The 16,559-nt window shown below is 50.5% G+C and overlaps 1 protein-coding gene across 2 annotated transcripts in view; it reads left to right on the forward strand.

Annotated features, from left to right (window-relative positions):
• Window positions 1–15,779, forward strand: part of Ntsr1 (neurotensin receptor 1) — a 44,143-nt gene extending 28,364 nt beyond the window's left edge. Inside the window, exons 2-5 of one of the 2 annotated variants that reach the window (XM_021156861.2) lie at window positions 10,137–10,353; window positions 12,215–12,305; window positions 13,313–13,576; window positions 13,889–15,133. In XM_021156861.2, the coding sequence (XP_021012520.1) occupies window positions 10,137–10,353; window positions 12,215–12,305; window positions 13,313–13,565 (561 nt within the window). In that variant the 3' untranslated portion in view covers window positions 13,566–13,576; window positions 13,889–15,133. Of the gene's footprint in view, window positions 1–10,136; window positions 10,354–12,214; window positions 12,306–13,312 lie in introns of both variants that reach the window. The other variant, XM_021156860.2, reaches the window with a different exon arrangement.
• Window positions 15,780–16,559: the final 780 nt, after the last annotated feature.

Here is a 16,559-nt window from a genome sequence, read left to right on the forward strand (position 1 = left end):
TCATGTTGGTCCCCATTTTTCTCAAATGGACTGTGACATGACCAGTACCCAGTGTGCGTTCCATGGCCATAAGCCTGAGTCTTTCAGGCAGGAGACAACGAGCTGGGACAATGCTCTATCATGGACAGGGTAGACACGGCCTACTGTTTATTAACATGTTGCTTGTGGTTAGTTTGGGCTCTGGTGGCCAAGCTGAGCAGTTGTGACAGAGACCATCTGGCCCACAAAGCAAAATCACTCACTCTCTGACCCTTTACTGAAGACATCTGTGGACTCCTGCTCTAGGATGTCAGAGGATGGAGAGGGNNGACCTCACTCAGAGCGGGATTGAAATGGTCCCCACTGCCAGGTTAGAGCTCGTGATGACCTGCCTCTTCTTAACTCAGGCTTCTTTGCTTTGTGAGCACCATGGCAGGGCCCACAATGGTCACTGTGGGGGCTTCTCGCTGCCAGACAGGACCCCGTGCTGGGCACTGTACAGGAGCCATACTGTGTGCTTGCAAAGCCAGGACTCCACAACCTCAGCACCATGGCAGAGCCGGTGCAAAGTCAGTGTGCTGCAATCCACCTGAGGGCNGGGACCTCCTTTCAGGTGACACCCCACATGGCCTCACTTCCAGTCACAGTGCTCNTCCCTCTCTACCCGCACCTGTTCCTAATGTGGGAGCCAATCCTGACTCCTGCTCCAGGTTGTGCCTACCATGTAGGCAGGGCACCCTAAATATGCACACAGCTGTGCCAGTTTCCTGTTTCACAGGCTAAGGCTCCTGCCCTGTCAACCCCTCCTGGCCCGAAGGATCACAGTCCATAGACAAGTGTCAAGCTCTCTGAAAACAGGCTCACCCTTCACAATGTCTTGAACTCATCTCTGTCTCCCACCAAGGCTCCTCCNTCTCACTGCCCGGCTCCTCCCANTTCTGCAAGTAGGACACCTTGCAAGCATGAGGTATTTGATAAGTGNCCTTACCTAAAGGAGCTTGGGACATGCAATACCTTACACGGTGCCAGAGGATGGAGGATGGAGGATGGAGGGATATTTAACTAGCCCCAGGGGAGAGATGGACATATGTTATAGAATTTCCAGAAAGAGCCAGGTTGTACCACCTCAAGTCTGCAGCCTGCAACACAGCCTACCCCCAGCTGAGAACAGTAACCAGAAATCGCCTGACAGCTGGAGTCAGTCATGACCAAGGTTCCTTCTGCTGTCTATGGCAGAAGATCAAGGCTGGCAAGCTAATCTGAGACTGTGAGAGAGCTGTGAGCCTGGGGGAAGGGGAGGCTCCTCAAACCCCTGGCTCTCAAGACCCAGAAGGTTGACTCATGGCTGGCAGTGGGTGGGTAAGCCCTATACTGTTCTCCCCGCTGCCCTAGAAGCAGATAGGGCAGATAGGGCGGAAGCTATAGCATGCCAGGTCCGCCCTGTCCTTAGAGGGTGGATCCGCCCTTCTGCTGTCTGTGACGTCAAAGCTCACTAGGGATCCTGATGGGAAAGACCAAGACAGGACAGCTGAAGGTGATCTGTGCCACCCTCTCCTGCATGGGGATTTGGGGGATGGCAGCCACAGAGTGAGACTGGAAGGAATTCAGGGTCACTTAATAAGATCAATTTTGGTTTTCCTTTCTCTCTTCCACGCCTCCCCCCCCCAACCTCCTCCCCTATCTAGAGAGAAAATCAAGGAGCTTATACCCAGGGCTCTCTGATTCCCACTCTGGAGAGTGTGAATTTGCACGCTGTGCCATTCATAAAACAAAAAAGCCTCTTTGTTATTGAAAAAAAAAGCTCCAAGTGGGAGTAAAGGACAAATGAATGTGGGACTAATGAGGTAATGGGACTTGGTGGGGCTTGCAGACTGGGAGGGAGGAGCAGAGCCCCCTAACAGAGAAGTAAGTGCTTTGCTCCACCTCCAAAGCCCCTTCCCACTGGGTAGCATTTGGGCCACAGTTTACAGTTTAGTCTCCTCATCTTCCAGCCTCAGGAGTGTGTGTGTGTGTGTGTGTGGTGTATATGTATGTGTGGTGTGTGTGTGTGATGTATATGTGTGTGGTGTGTATGTGTGTGTGTGATGTATATGTGTGTGGTGTGTATGTGTGTGTGTGATGTATATGTGTGTGGTGTGTATGTGTGTGTGTGTGTGTGATGTATATGTGTGTGTGGTGTATGTGTGTGTGGTATATGTGTGTGTGGTGTGTATGTGTGTGTGTGTGATGTATATGTGTGTGTGGTGTATGTGTGTGTGGTATGTGTGTGTGTGGTATGTATGTGTGTGTGGTGTGTATGTGTGTGTGTACATGTGCTCACACTAGTATGTGTATGTGAATGTTCACATACATGTGCATGTGTGTGCCTGTGTGTATGTGTGTGCCTGTTTGTGTGTATGTGTCTGTGTGTGTGGTGTGTGTACTTGTGTGTATATGTATGTGTGTGGTATGTGTGTATGTATGTGTGGTGTGTGTGTGTATGTGGTGTGTGTATGTGCACATGCTAGTGTATGCATGTGAATATTCACATATGTGTGCATGTGTGTGCCTGTGTGTTGTGTGTGCCTGTTTGTGTGTATGTGTCTGTGTGTGTGGTGTGTATTGGTGTGTGTACTTGTGTGTATATGTATGTGTGTGTGGTGTGTATGTGTGCATGCTAGTGTATGTATGTGAATATTCACATATGTGTGCATGTGTGTGCCTGTGTATATGTGTGTGTGTGTGTGTGCATATGTGTGTGGTGTTTGTGTGCATTTGTGGTATGTATGTGTGTATGGTGTATGTGGGCATGTGTGTGCATGGGTGCATGCTAGTGTGTGTGCATGTGAATATTCACATACCTGTGCATGTGTGTACCTGTGTGGGTGTATATGTCTATGAGTAGTATGTGTGTATGATGTGTGTATATGTGTGTGGGGGTGTGCATGTGTCTGTGTATGTGTGTGGTCTGTGTATGTGTATGGTGTGGTATGTGTGTGTATGTGTGTGTGGTGTGTGGCATATGTGTGTGTGTGTTGTGTGTTGTATGTATATGTGGTGTGTGTGTGTGTGAGTGTGTGTGTGGAGTGTGTGTGTGTGTGTAGGTTAATGGTTGATGTCAGATGACTTCCTCTATCACGGTTCACATTGTTTTTTTGACATGGCCTNTCCCTGATTCTACAGCTTACCAACTGGCCAGATGGATGGCCAGCGAGTCTCCACCAGCCTCCCCAGTGTTGGGATTACAGGCTTACATCTCTGTGCCTGAATTTTTAAATGAGGGTTTAAAGAGCAAGTGCTTTCCTGGACAATCTGTCTCTCTGGCCCTCTGCTGCCATTTCAGAGCTTTTACTTCTGCCTGCCTTCAGATGTCCCACAGTCCTACCCAGCAGAAAGCTGGCTCGAGGCAGTGTCCCCTACCCAGAGGTGAGGCTCAGAACCTGGTCANTCAGGAAGAGGCCAGAGCCTGGATTTGTACAAGCTATGAGTCCTCTGTCCCGCCTGAGGCTCTGTGGTAGGGACTGGAAGACCTCTACCAAAGTCTTCCCTCACACTCTAAATCCTTTTCCTGTGGGTGAAGACACGCCCTTCTGTGTTCACTGTAATCAGATTTATTGAGCAGGGACACAGCACTAATCCCATTGAGACTCCGATGTTGAAGAGCCAGATGTCCACGGGGAAGTGCAGTGGCCAGCTTTGGCAGTAGGTGGTAATTACAAATTGGGAGGAACAGGCAGGATATTCGCTGCACTACCCACACAATTACATGGCAAGAAAGCACACAGCAAATTGTAGGGCTGGAGATTCCGCTGTAATGGGTGTCCTGTACTGCCCATATGCAACGTACACTCTGAGATGCATGTGTATTCTGCTTACAACCACTGAGCCCCAGCAACCAACTTTGTCCCAGGCTTGCAAAGCCTTGCTCCCAAGCCCAGATGAGGGTTTTTCATGATCATTGGAAATATGAAGCTAATGTCCATGAGTCCCAGGCTTTCTTGGCATGGAACAGAGAACTTTCTTGGATGGCTCAGCCTCTGTCAAGGGCTCTAAATGTACTGTGCTGAGCATTTGGCCGGATGTTTAATCCTTCAGTGTCAAATTAACGCCCTGCAGCTTAGGAAAATGCAAACAAAAGGCATATCGGCAAACCTGAATGAATTGCCTTGGGTTTTTGAAGTAGAGACACAACAGATGCATTTTAGCAAGTGGGAGCTACTGTTCAGGACACTCTTACTCATGAGAAGAAAGGCTACTGTCCTAGCTTGGTGTGGACACAGTCATGGAATCTGTCCAGCCAAGCACTGCCTTTCTGACTGCAGTACAAAGTGAGCCTTGGGTACAAGCTGGGGCTCTTTCCTGCTCCACTACTGTTGGGTACAGAGNTGGGATGTGGGCCAGGCAGTACCCAGCCCACCCACTCTCCACTGTACTGCTACTCAAACTGCTGGGGATTTAGAAGTCACTTGCTGCTGCTCAGCAGATGTTCCACAGATTTGAGCATTCTAATAGAAGTTTTGGCTGGCATATATTTGAGGGCGTGGCAGACAGACTTCAGTCCTCCCTGCCCCTTCCCTGCCCTGAAGACTTACTCTCTTACCCAGATGGTTTGGGGCTAATTTTGAGAGAGGCTAGAAACATTGAAGCATCTTGTCACCTGTTTCTGCCCTCCACCCAGTAAAAAGAAAAAGAAAAAAGAAAAAAAAAAAAGCCCCACACCAGCTGTGCTGAGGGTTCTGGACCAAGGCCAGGCCCTGCATCCACCCTGTTGTGCTAAGCTTTCTCCAGGGACTTAGAACCTGGCACAAGTGGACAAGGGCAGAGCTGTTGAGAAGGCCATTTCTGTAATTCGATTGAGGCCTCCAGGCTGAGTCTGTGGTCTCCTGACAGCCAAGCTGGTGCCAGGCCTACGGCACAGCCAGGCACTGGCAGGATGTGGATGTTCGTGGTTTTCTGTTGCCAATTTCTCAACCATACGGCAGCCAGCCTCTGCACCTCTGGACAGCAGGAGGGAAGAGTCTGGCTCTCACATTGAAGGTGGCCAGGACACAGAGGTGGGGGGTCAGATGTGCCATCTCCTGGGAGAAGAAGGCTACAGGGGTCCTGCCTACACTCTGGTCACAGCCCTCTTGGTATAGCTAGCTGTCTGTGGTGCTGTCTTTCCATCTGGGACTTGAGAACCACCCAGCAAATCTGCTGTTTGGACTCTGTCTGAGGTCCAGGCTCTTCCAATAATCCCAAACCAGAAAAGAAGGACAGGGACCCACAGCGGAGTAAAGTCAAATTAAGGAAGTGAATGGAAGCTGCCCCAAGAGATGCCTCCTGGAAGCAGAGGGGCGCTTTCATACACTCACTCATGAAAGCAAGAGCCTACATATACTTCATCTGGCTGGAGTCCGGTTCCTACACGTCAGGTTTTCTTCAGAGCCCTTCTGAGCAGCCTTGAGCATGTCAAGGGTTTGGGCCACTCTCAGATCCCTGGCAAGTGCGACAGAGATCCAAATGGAGACAGGAGCAACATGGCATCCTAGACCTGCCACCCNTTGGGACATTCCAGAAGAAGTTGAGTCAACATTTTTTTATATACCTTTAGCTCCCTCCTCCTTATTGAATAGAACCCCGGTCTCAGGCATCCTGTGGGGTCTTTCAGATGATGGCTTCTTTGTCTTTTCCACAGTCCCATCCTGAGGATAATGCAATGCAGTCACTCTCCTGTGAAATTCTGGGCCGTGTCACTTTAAGAGAACCCCCACCCCGTTGTGTTCTGGTGAGATGAGAATAGACCCACCAGATACAGTTTTCTTTTGTCCCTAACATCTCCACATCTGGGAAAAACTGGTGGCTTTGGTGTGACATGTGGAGGGCTCTTGTTCACANCTGGGCATCTACTGCAGGGCACTAGACATAGAGTTTGTGTGGTGGGACTGTTATTTCAGTTCAAAAGGGGCACCTGAAGCATGCACTGCCAGCCCCTGTACAGGTTAATCAGGTTTTGTTCAGAGCCAAGCTGGGCCTTAGAGGAACTTGGGGAGCCACACACACCTTGCTTCCCTTTAGTCCCTTGGATATATTCTCCATAAACTGTTATCTCGGGGTGCCCGGTATCAACTAGTGCCCCAGGATCAGATGCGTGGGGACTGGCCAGCTAGCTGCCTGCCTCAGTGGTAGCCATTCCAGTTCATTCTGGTTTTGTTATTTCAAACAAGNCTGCACTGGAAACCTTTGATATCAGTGCATTATGCTATCATCCACNGTCCCAGCAGAAGTGGAGAAGGGTGGCCAGAAAATGTGAGGACACAGGCTAGCTCAGCAGGGGATTGCCTTCTGTAAGGGTGGCAAACGAGCCCCAGCCAGAACAGGTTCAGCACGGGCAAGCCTTGGACAGAGTGCAGATCGAAGACGTCAAGCAGGTTCCTGTGCCCTCACATTTTCTGCCCAGGCTGGTCCAGAAGGTCACACAGGCACTTCTCCTACTTCACCCTGCTGGGTTTTTTTGATTTGGTTTGGTTTTTTTGTTTTTGTTTTTTGTTTTGTTTTGGTTTTTTTTTTTTTCTTTTGTTTCTCAGCTCTTAGGCGTTGCAGCCTCTTCAGCTCCTTCTCATTCTTTGCGGGATGCTGGCTGGAGTGAGTGAGTTCAGATTTTTATCTAAACACAATGGGTTTAACTAGGGGCGGGGAGAAGCCCCAGTATTGTTCTGCAGGAGAAATGNNCNTGAGGGTCAGAGCTTCAGTGNAGGGATCTGAGACTAAGGCCACCTCTTGGTGACTTGGGGTGGGTGGGGAGAGTATACACCACTGTCACATGCGCCCACATCTGTTGACACACAGGCTATATACATCTCCCCCATACACCATCCGTGTACAAGCTTGAACCTACCATCTCTTTCTTACCACTGTATCTTTTCTAATCAAACCCTTCAATCTGCCTCCCTTCTTATCCACAAAAATATAGNCTTACGGAGGGCAGCAGCTAAACTAGCCCAGTTCCTCACAGGTGCCATCCCAGCTTCCTGACAAGAACTCTGAGCTTGCTTTTTTGCTCATCCTGATGGTAATCCTGGGTGCTACTGAAGGCACTCAATGATGGGNGCACCTTTGGTCACTCTAAGATTCCCTGGTTGTTGGGATTTTTTAAGATTAATTTATTTCTATTATGTATATGACTGCACTGTAGCTGTACAGATGGTTGTGAGCCTTCGTGTGGTTGTTAGGAATTTGAATTTAGGACTTGTGCTCTCTCTGGTCAGCCCCGCTCGCTCCAGTCAGCCCCGCTCCGCTCAGTTCCTGCTCACTCCAGCCCAAAGATTTATTTATTATTATAAATAAGTACACTGTAGCTATCTTCAGCCGCACCAGAAGAGGGCGTCAGATCTCATTACAGGTAGTTGTGAGCCACCATGAGGTTGCTGAGATTTGAACTCAGGACCTTCAGAAGAGCAGTCAGTGCTCTTACCCGCTGAGCCACCTCAGCAGCCCCTAAAGTTCCTTGTTGAGATGTGGAGTCTCTCTGGGACCTGCTTGAGGTCACAGATACCCAAGGATATAGGATTCCTATCTGTCTACACCCCAACCTCCAACCCCTAATCCACCCCATGCATTCTGCTCCTTTCTGGAGAGCCTTCCTCGTGCACGACAATTTCCAGNACTGAGAGGACCAATAGCAGTCAGGGTGGAACACAAGGCAAGAACTCCAAAGGCTGGCATGCTCTTGGGGTCCACCGTCCTCCCCAGCACCCCAATCCAGCTTTGTAAACATGATCAAAAAGCTGGTGGCCCACAGTAGCCTGACACCTAACTGTTCTTGGGTCCTGTCTCATCCATGGGAGTTGGTGCATATGTCTAAAACAGAAGGAGAAAAAACAAAGAGATACCAGGAGAGACAGCCACACAGAAGGGGAGGCAGAGGCAGAGACACTGTGTGGTATGTGCTGTCCCTCGCTAAGACCAGCAATGCTGAGTCTGGTTTCTCTCCCCAGGATGTATGCATCCTAACTGTGTAACAGGTTCCCTCCACAGGTTATTATCAGCGCTGCCCCCTCTGACTTCCCTGTTCTTGGTCATGTCCCTCCCTCCCCATTGCTCAGGGTCACAGATCAGGGTGATCTGGGGTCATCTGCCTGCATGTCCCCCCAGGACACAGGGGCCTGGTTTGGAAAGGCACATTAAAGGATGCTGTGGGTGCTTCCAGCTGTGTAGGATAGCATTGATGCATCCTGCTGTGAAATCAGCATGATCCTCAAGTTGACAGAGGTGACAGATGTTTCTCAGGCTATCCTGTGTGGCCAGGGCTGCCGTGCCCATGCAAGTTGGAAGCAGACAGCTCTAAGGCTGGGGCTACACCTGGTGAGGGTCAGAAAAGGCGTGCGCCTCGGAACCTCGGGTTTAGGAGCAATGACTGGCCACTGAGGGTCTGGAACTAGCCGCCTCATCTTGCTGCTGCTTTGCTCCAGCTCTGGCCAGTCCTAGAGGTAGCTGTCTGCCGCCTGTGTTCATCGAGGTGTGGTATTTTAAATGTTTTGACATTTTAAATCCGAGTTGGATACATCCAGTGTGTTTAATTCCACTGTGACTCACCAGGAATCAAATTAGTGTATCTCCTGGGATGGGGCACAGCTGGGCTCACAGCAGACAGAGGACTTCTTGCTTGCCCTCCATGGGCTTNCAATGGAGTGAGTAAACACACAGGAGGAACAACTCTGGCTCCTGACCTCCTGGGGAAAGATGGAACAGGCCCTCTATTCTCAAGGTCAGAGGAGATGCAGCTTGGGGAGGGCATAAAGAACCCAAGAGGGAGATGGTGCTGACCTTCTCTGGAGAGGTGTGTACCTTGCCTGTTGAGCAGAGATTTGTTTGTGCAAATGGCATTTTGAACTGCCTTTTTCCCAGGCCCTCCCAGGGGTGGTCTGTGGATACCTGGGAGTGGAGAAAGGCCTTCACAGGTGCTTCAACTAAGTCTGAAAGAGGCTTGGGAAGTCCAAGCCAACTCCAGCGCCCTGGGTTTCCACGCCCCTCACTCCCAGCATCTGGTCATGGCTGTCCTTGCATAAGTCAGGAGCTTTGTGATGGCCATATTCTCCATGGACTTCAACTAGGACATGTGCACATTTGTGTGATTTTTTTTTTTTAATGCTCCAAGAAGCCTCCTGAAGCCAAGGGTCAGCTGGACGTTACATTGTTGGAAAAGCCGGGCTGAACTCATACAGGCCAGGAAACAAATCCATGTCCCGCCATTTCTGAGTTATGAAGAGAACCTCAGAGATTCAGTTTTCCCAAATGCAGAGTGTATGGAGAGGCCTGGGCTGCTGTGTAGGTGTACCAGCTGGTTTTGCGTGTCAACTTGACACAGCTGGAGTTATCACAGAGAAAGGAGCTTCAGGTGAGGAAATGCCTCCATGAGATCCAGCTGCAAGGCATTTTCTCAATTAGTGATCAAGAGAGGAAGGCCCATTGTAGGTGGTACCATCCCTGGGCTGGTAGTCTTGGGTTCTATAAGAGAGCAAGCTGAGCAAGCCAGAGAAAGCAAGCCAGTAAGTAACATCCCTCCATGGCCTCTGCATCAGCTCCTGCTTGAGTTCCAGTCCCAACTTCCTTGGTGATGAACAGCAATGTGGAAGTATAAGCTGAATAAACCCTTTCCTCCCCAACTTGCTTCTTGGTCATGATGTTTGTGCAGGAATAGAAACCCTGACTAAGACAGTAGTGCTAGCGGTCCCCNGAGCTTGCTAGCCATCCCCAGAGCTCTGAGAGACACCACGTGGGTGGCAGGTTGTATGAAGGCCTCAGTGTGAACTGTTTGCATGCAGTGTGGGAGCTAAGGATTCAGTCTCACTGGACAGACCATGCTGAGATCTGGAGTCCTGGACATGATATTCTCAGGCCCAGGACTCAGAGCCTGGCCCTTTGTCAGAACACCTAAGGTCTTTCCCAGCCCCAGGTAGCAGAGGCTATGCTGATCTCTTTGAAGCCTGTTGGAGTGGAGAGGAGTGGAGTGCAGGTTGAAAGCTGAACCTGGGGAGGAGCTCCAGGGGAGGGCCGGGTCTGGTAGGCAGGTCAGATGGCCTCTGGCCCTCCTAANTTGTCAAGTACCTCCCAACTCCAGCTCTGAGCACACGGGGTGATAGTCCCCAGGTCTGGTGGGTAAGCATCTGTGTCTGACAGTCGCCTCTTGCTCTCTGCAGGTTAACACCTTCATGTCCTTCCTGTTTCCCATGCTGATCATCTCCATCCTAAACACTGTGATAGCCAACAAACTGACCGTCATGGTGCACCAGGCCGCCGAGCAGGGCCGTGGTGTGTGCACTGTGGGCACCCACAACAGTTTAGAGCACAGCACGTTCAACATGTCCATCGAGCCAGGCCGTGTCCAGGCCCTGCGCCATGGAGTTCTCGTCTTACGTACGTAACCGCAGACCCAGGGGGGAACAGACAGTGCTGTTGGGGCTCAACCCAGAGCCGAGTGTAAAGACATGGGATGGAATGTGGGTCCAAGCTCAGCATTGGTGCTCTGTCCTCTTTGTGACAGCTTCACATCCTCACTTAACCAACCAGAGGCCGGAAGCCAACTCTAAGCTTGAAGCTTTACTAACATACATGGGTAAGCTTTCTTGTAAATCAAGGATCTGTCAAGGAAGCAAGTATANCCCCAGGAACACGCATAAATGAAGTCACATGACCAGTCCTGGCAGCCGGGGACCTCCATGGAGGTAACATCTAGCTATGCAGGACTAGAAGGTCCTGGTAACAGACCTGAAGGCAGAAGGCCAAACAAACCTTCCAAGCAGATGCCTGGTGATTAGACAGTTCGCAGCAACAATGCTAAGTAGAGGGGTAGACCTGAATCCTGCAGCTGATGCAACCTTGGGAATCATTCATCAGGGATGGTGGATAGGAAAGACCCAGGACAGCAGTCTTTTTATCTTCCAGATCCATGTCTTGCTTTTTATTTTCCTGTGGCTATGGCTCCTTCCTGGTCCTGCCCCTTTCAGGTTTGCTTCCCAGCAGCTCTAGATACAACCTCAAGGACAAACCATGTGACAGTAAGAAGTCCCCCAGACCAGGCCCTAGAGCCCAGAGTGGCTGGCACAAGACCTGAGTGGGTCTAGGTGGCCTTCCTCACAGATGTCCTCGTCTGTACCCAAAGGTAGCAACTGTGATAAGCGTTCATTCTCAAACACCTCCTCCCAAGGACATTGCTGGACCCAGAGCAACCACCTCGTGTCCACCACTAACTTAGTGTTTCTCAGAGTAACTGGAAGAGTGAGTGGTGAGTCCTGTCCTGGTCCCAGGAGGAGGCTGAGGCTGAAGGTAGAGAGGAGCACCCAAGACCTCAAGCAGAGGCGGGCCAGACAGAAGACTATGTAAACATGCTCATAGCTGTCCAACAGAACTGTTTTGGGGTCAACCCTCTTGGCTGAGAAACCCAAAGGGACCCCAAAGATTCCCTCTCTGCAAGTGCTAGAATCTCCTGCTTATTTAATACTGAATGGTACTCCACTGTACAGTGCTTACCCATCCAAGTTCCTGTTGTGTGCATGAACCCCATGACCACACACTAGTAGGGCAGTAGATCCACCTGTCTGATCACAGGCTCCCAGGTTTCTTCCACCTCTGTGATTGACTGGGAAAGATACTATTGAGAAATGGAGTGCACGTATTCTTTTCAATTTCTGTTTTTAATTCTTCCAGGTCGATTCCCAGGAAAGGGGGTGATGAATCACGTGATGCCTTTTTTTTTTCTTTTGAATTGCTGTCTGTCACAATGGCTGCAGCATGCAACATTGTTGCATTTGTTGTTAGGTTGTTTTGTGTGTGTTTGCTTACGTGTGTGGAGGCCAGAGGTCAACAGCAGGTGTCTTCCTCTCTTGCTCTTCACCTTCTCTTTTGATATNTGTCTCTCACTGAACCTGGAACAGATTGATTCAGTTGTGATCCATTGCCTGTGAGCTCTAGNCATCCACAAGCCTCCGCCTAGGCCTGCAGTCTCCTAGCACTGGGTTACAGACACACTCTGTTCACCGGGTGCTTTGTTGGTTGTTACTATGTTTTGTTTTATTACAAGAGAAAAGAAAACGGCCCATGACCTCAGGATGCCATCTTTGTCTCCCGTGGCTCAGGATGTCATCTTTGTCTTCCATGGCTCTCTCCTATTTCTGAGGGCAATGACCTCAGGATGCCACCTTTGTCTTCCATGGCTCAGGATGTCACCTTTGTCTCCCGTGGCTCTCTCCGTGTTTCTGAGGCAGTGACTGTCTTGCAGGTGCTGTGGTAATCGCCTTTGTGGTCTGCTGGCTGCCCTACCATGTGCGGCGCCTCATGTTCTGCTATATCTCAGATGAACAGTGGACTACGTGAGTATTTGAACTCTAGCAGACAGAGACAGACAGGGCTACCATGAGCTCCACAATCCACAAGCCTGTCTGGAACGAGGGGAAAGCTGATCTGAGCCTGTGGCTCCAGGGAGGATGATTATAGACAAGAGGTCAAAGCAGACAACAGACACTCAAAGTCATTCCTGAGACATTTATGTCAGAGCTGAAGGTTCTTTTGGTCACAGCTACTCCAGACCAGACTGGTGGGCTCAACAGAGTCACAGGAGGAGCTGTGATTTGTCACACAAAGGGAAAAGACAGGGAGACAAGCTCAACCTCCAGCTGCAAGCCACTTGTGAAGGTTGTCAACTGGGCAAATTGTAGGAGACTCAGTGTCCAGGTTCTTGATGAGACCGGTCACAGAGCCCCTTCTGCTAAGCATGACTCAGGCTCCCAGGTGGAAAGTACGTAATCATCATGAACCTTGTTTGCACAAATGAGTCAGCTGATGGTGAGAGCAGTCNTGAGCACCACCCAGCCAGTGAACCTACTGTGAGCCATTTCTGTAGCAGAGCAGGGCTCCCTAGCATGTGAGAAACATCACCATCAGACTAATAGGCACCAATGGACAAGACATAGCTGCTGCTCACATGGAGATACTAAAGAGCAGAGAAGCAGCTCTAAGTGAAGGTTTGGGAAGGTCAGGGATGCCTGGAGATGGGAGTTAAGATCATCATGAATAGATGTAGCATGCACAGATATCAGGAGCCTTAGTGGTTCCTGTCCTTGTGTGGTTTGGGATTAGTGGGCCCTGAAGCCTTAAGACACTGAGAACAGGATTCTATGTAGACAATCAAGATGGGCTGCTGAGAGAGNGGGGGCATGCCCAACTGGGGCTGTGGTCAAAGCCAGATCCTCTAGATATCCTATGAAAAAGGCGTTAAGGATGCTTTGGTACCCCCAAGCTGCAACACTGCGCATGCCTGGCCCGTGCGCATGCCTGGTGAGAGCCACTGGAGTCTAAACATCCTCTTCTCCCCCAACAGGTTCCTCTTCGACTTCTACCACTATTTCTATATGCTGACCAACGCTCTCTTCTACGTCAGCTCCGCCATCAATCCCATCCTTTACAACCTCGTCTCCGCCAACTTCCGCCAGGTCTTCCTGTCCACACTGGCCTGCCTCTGTCCTGGGTGGCGCCGCCGCCGAAAGAAGAGGCCAACGTTCTCCAGGAANCCAAACAGCATGTCCAGCAACCATGCGTTTTCCACCAGTGCCACCCGGGAAACCCTGTACTAGGCCATGAGGAGGTAGCCTGTGCACAGGGCAGCAACTCCCCCAACCCCCCACCCCCACCCCCAAAGCGTCCTAAGGTTAAGTAGTGGCTCATCTAAGCCAAGCCGGTGAGGCTGGAGCACCCTCCGCGGAGGCTTCTTTCTTCTCAGTTTCTCTTTCTTCCCTTCCTCTGGTTCTCCCCTCCCTAGTCCTTTATTCTTGCCCCTTATCCCTCTCCTACCTCCACCTTTAAAAACAGAAAAGAGGCGGTTTCTCTCCTGGCCCTACAAAAGGCCTTTAACAAGAAGAAATTAGCACTCACCAAGGACAGTCTCCTTTGTTCCCAGACTAATGGATGTTTTAGAAGGAAGAAATGAAAGCACCACATTGGGNCTGGACAGACGAGCTGTTGTAACCATAACAGCACCTTGTAACTGCACTGGCAGGGCGAGACCGTGTCTGAAGTTGGACTTGGGCTCAGAGACACAGGCTCCATCTCAGCCCCTTTATGCCTCTACTCCTGCCCTGGTCCAACAGATATCATAGCACTCTCTGAGCCTCGTGTCCAGATCCTTTCTTGGCAGGCTGGTACACTGCCCTTCCCAGGGTGGTCCAGAGAAGCCCCAAAATTACTGTGTAAGGTCCAGGGNCCACAGCTGGAAGCTGTGGGAATCCATGCCACACCTGGATGGCTATGGCCCACTAACGAGACCCCAATTCCCACATGCCCAGGAAGGATAAAAGGGCTGGCCTGGAATCACACAGGACAAGCTTCAAGTGGCTTTGCACTGGGACCTTCACCTCTTGGATCTGCAGAAGGATGGGAGATAAGTGGGGTCCAGCCTCCCCAGTCCAGGTGGCTTTGCTGGGGACATGCATGGTTCTGCATCTCATATACAGATGTATAGACTAAGGTCTGACAGCAGCTGGCTTCAGGCTGGGACTCCTGAGAAGGGGCACTGAGCCAGGTCCTCAGCAAGATGCCAGTGTCTGAGACTCCACAGGTAAGGGGAGGCCAAGCACCCCAGCATCCAGCTGGCCAGCAGCCCTGGACTGAGGCATATGTCAATTTGTTAACCAGCTGCCAAGCAGCCACCCTGGCCCAGGTTCTAGGCGCCTGGAAAAGCAGGCACCCTTCATCTCTGGGAGCCGTCTCCAAACAAGACAGGACCATTCAGCCTCCAGCCAACAAGCTGGCTGGGCACTTGGAGACAGTCCCAGGATGCCATGCACCAGCAAGGTAGAAGTAGCAGGAGAGTCAAGTTTAGCCTTTTGCAAAAGAGCCTTAGCTCTATTGTCTGGGAGAGAGATGGCTGGACATGCAGTTGCTCTGTAAGAATGGAATTGCCACGGGACATGGGAGGCTCAGTCACGGCCCAGNCTAGCCTCTGCTCCCTCTGAACTATAAAACAATGGGTGAAAAGTCAGGATATCTGTGGTCACCCAGAGATATGGGGAGGGTGTTCAAGTACTTGAACCCCACAAATCACTGCTACTAGTAATGTGATCCCTCAGGCCATCAAGGGCAGGACCTGGGTGAGTCAGGATCAAGGCTGACACCAGGAAGATGTGATCACCCAAGAGNGAGGCCTCTCTTTCTAAGAAATGTCTGCATGGGAGCCCCTCNCAGCCCTCTGGAGCCACCTTGCCCAGTGAGTAGGTNAAAGGCTAGCGGTTGGTCGTGAGGATTTTGACTTGGACTCAAGCCAGGCAGCTCAGCCCCAGGACTCTACCCTGGTTTCTAGACCTTGAGCAAGCCATTCTTCTGAGCCTTGATTTCCTCATCTCAGCTGACCAGGACTGTCTTGAAGGACTCAGCCTGGAGTACGACGCAGAAGTGGGACACCTGAGGCTGGGTAGAGCCAATGCCCTCTTACGTGATTCCTCAGAAATGTGGTGGCCTCGTTATAGGGGTGGTCCAGGCAGTCACCAGAAGTCTCTGCTGTGGTCTGTAGCATCTTGTCTGTGTGCTTGGTGTAATTAGGGACATACATCCATGCACCACCAGACACACCTGTGACCCTGGCTGGGTATCCTATGCTCTGGGCCAAGTGAAGATGAAAATAGTTCAGGAGGCTGTCCTGAGCATCCTGNCTAGAGTCTCATGAGCCCAGTCATGATGTGGAAGCAAGTCATGTGCCCCAAATATCTGTCAGAATGCCACCCACCCTCCACACTTCAATAAAAGAACACCCTCCTCATATGTCTCAATAAAGAATAAAGGAAGCTGTGTATATCAAGTTTGGGCCTTTATATTATGCATCCATTTACACATCTGTTCATTCAGGCAGGCACAGCTGGTGAACATAAGCCATGGTGGGGGTCATGTCTTCTTAAGACTGAAGGGATCCTGCCCTCCTCTTTGTCTCCAACACATACCTAATCTGCCAAGGTTCACACTTGTTCACACCTACTGCCAGGCTTCATGCCTGTTCACACCTGCTGCCAGGCTTCACATTTATTCACACCTGCTTCTGAGGTTCACACTTGTTCACACCTGCTGCCAGACTTCACACCTGTTCATACCTGCTGCCAGACTTTACACTTGTTCACACCTGCTGCCAGGCTTCACATTTATTCACACCTGCTGCTGAGGTTCACACTTGTTCACACCTGCTGCCAGGCTCACACCTGTTCACACCCNCTGCCAGGCTTTACACTTATTCACATTTGCTGCCAGGCTTCACACTTATTCACATCTGCTGCCAAGCTTTACACCTGTTCATACCTGCTGCCAGACTTCACATTTATTCACATCTGCTGCCAGGGTTCTCACCTGCTGCCAGGCTTCACACTTGTTCTCGGCAGACAGTTGAATGATGGCTGTTTTAAAACTGATTAAACATTAAAAAACAAAAATTTTGGAATTTTAGACAATACAATTTTCCTCAGCGTTAAGAAGTTTATGTCCAGAATGAAGAAGAAGGAGCAATGCTTCCAGCCTTCACTTAAATGCCAAGTGGTCCAATCTGAGCAGGGCTGCACTCATGGTAGACAGGCACCAAAGAGGACAACATG

Source organism: Mus caroli, chromosome 2 (assembly GCF_900094665.2).
Source record: "Mus caroli chromosome 2, CAROLI_EIJ_v1.1, whole genome shotgun sequence".
NCBI lineage: Eukaryota > Metazoa > Chordata > Mammalia > Rodentia > Muridae > Mus > Mus caroli.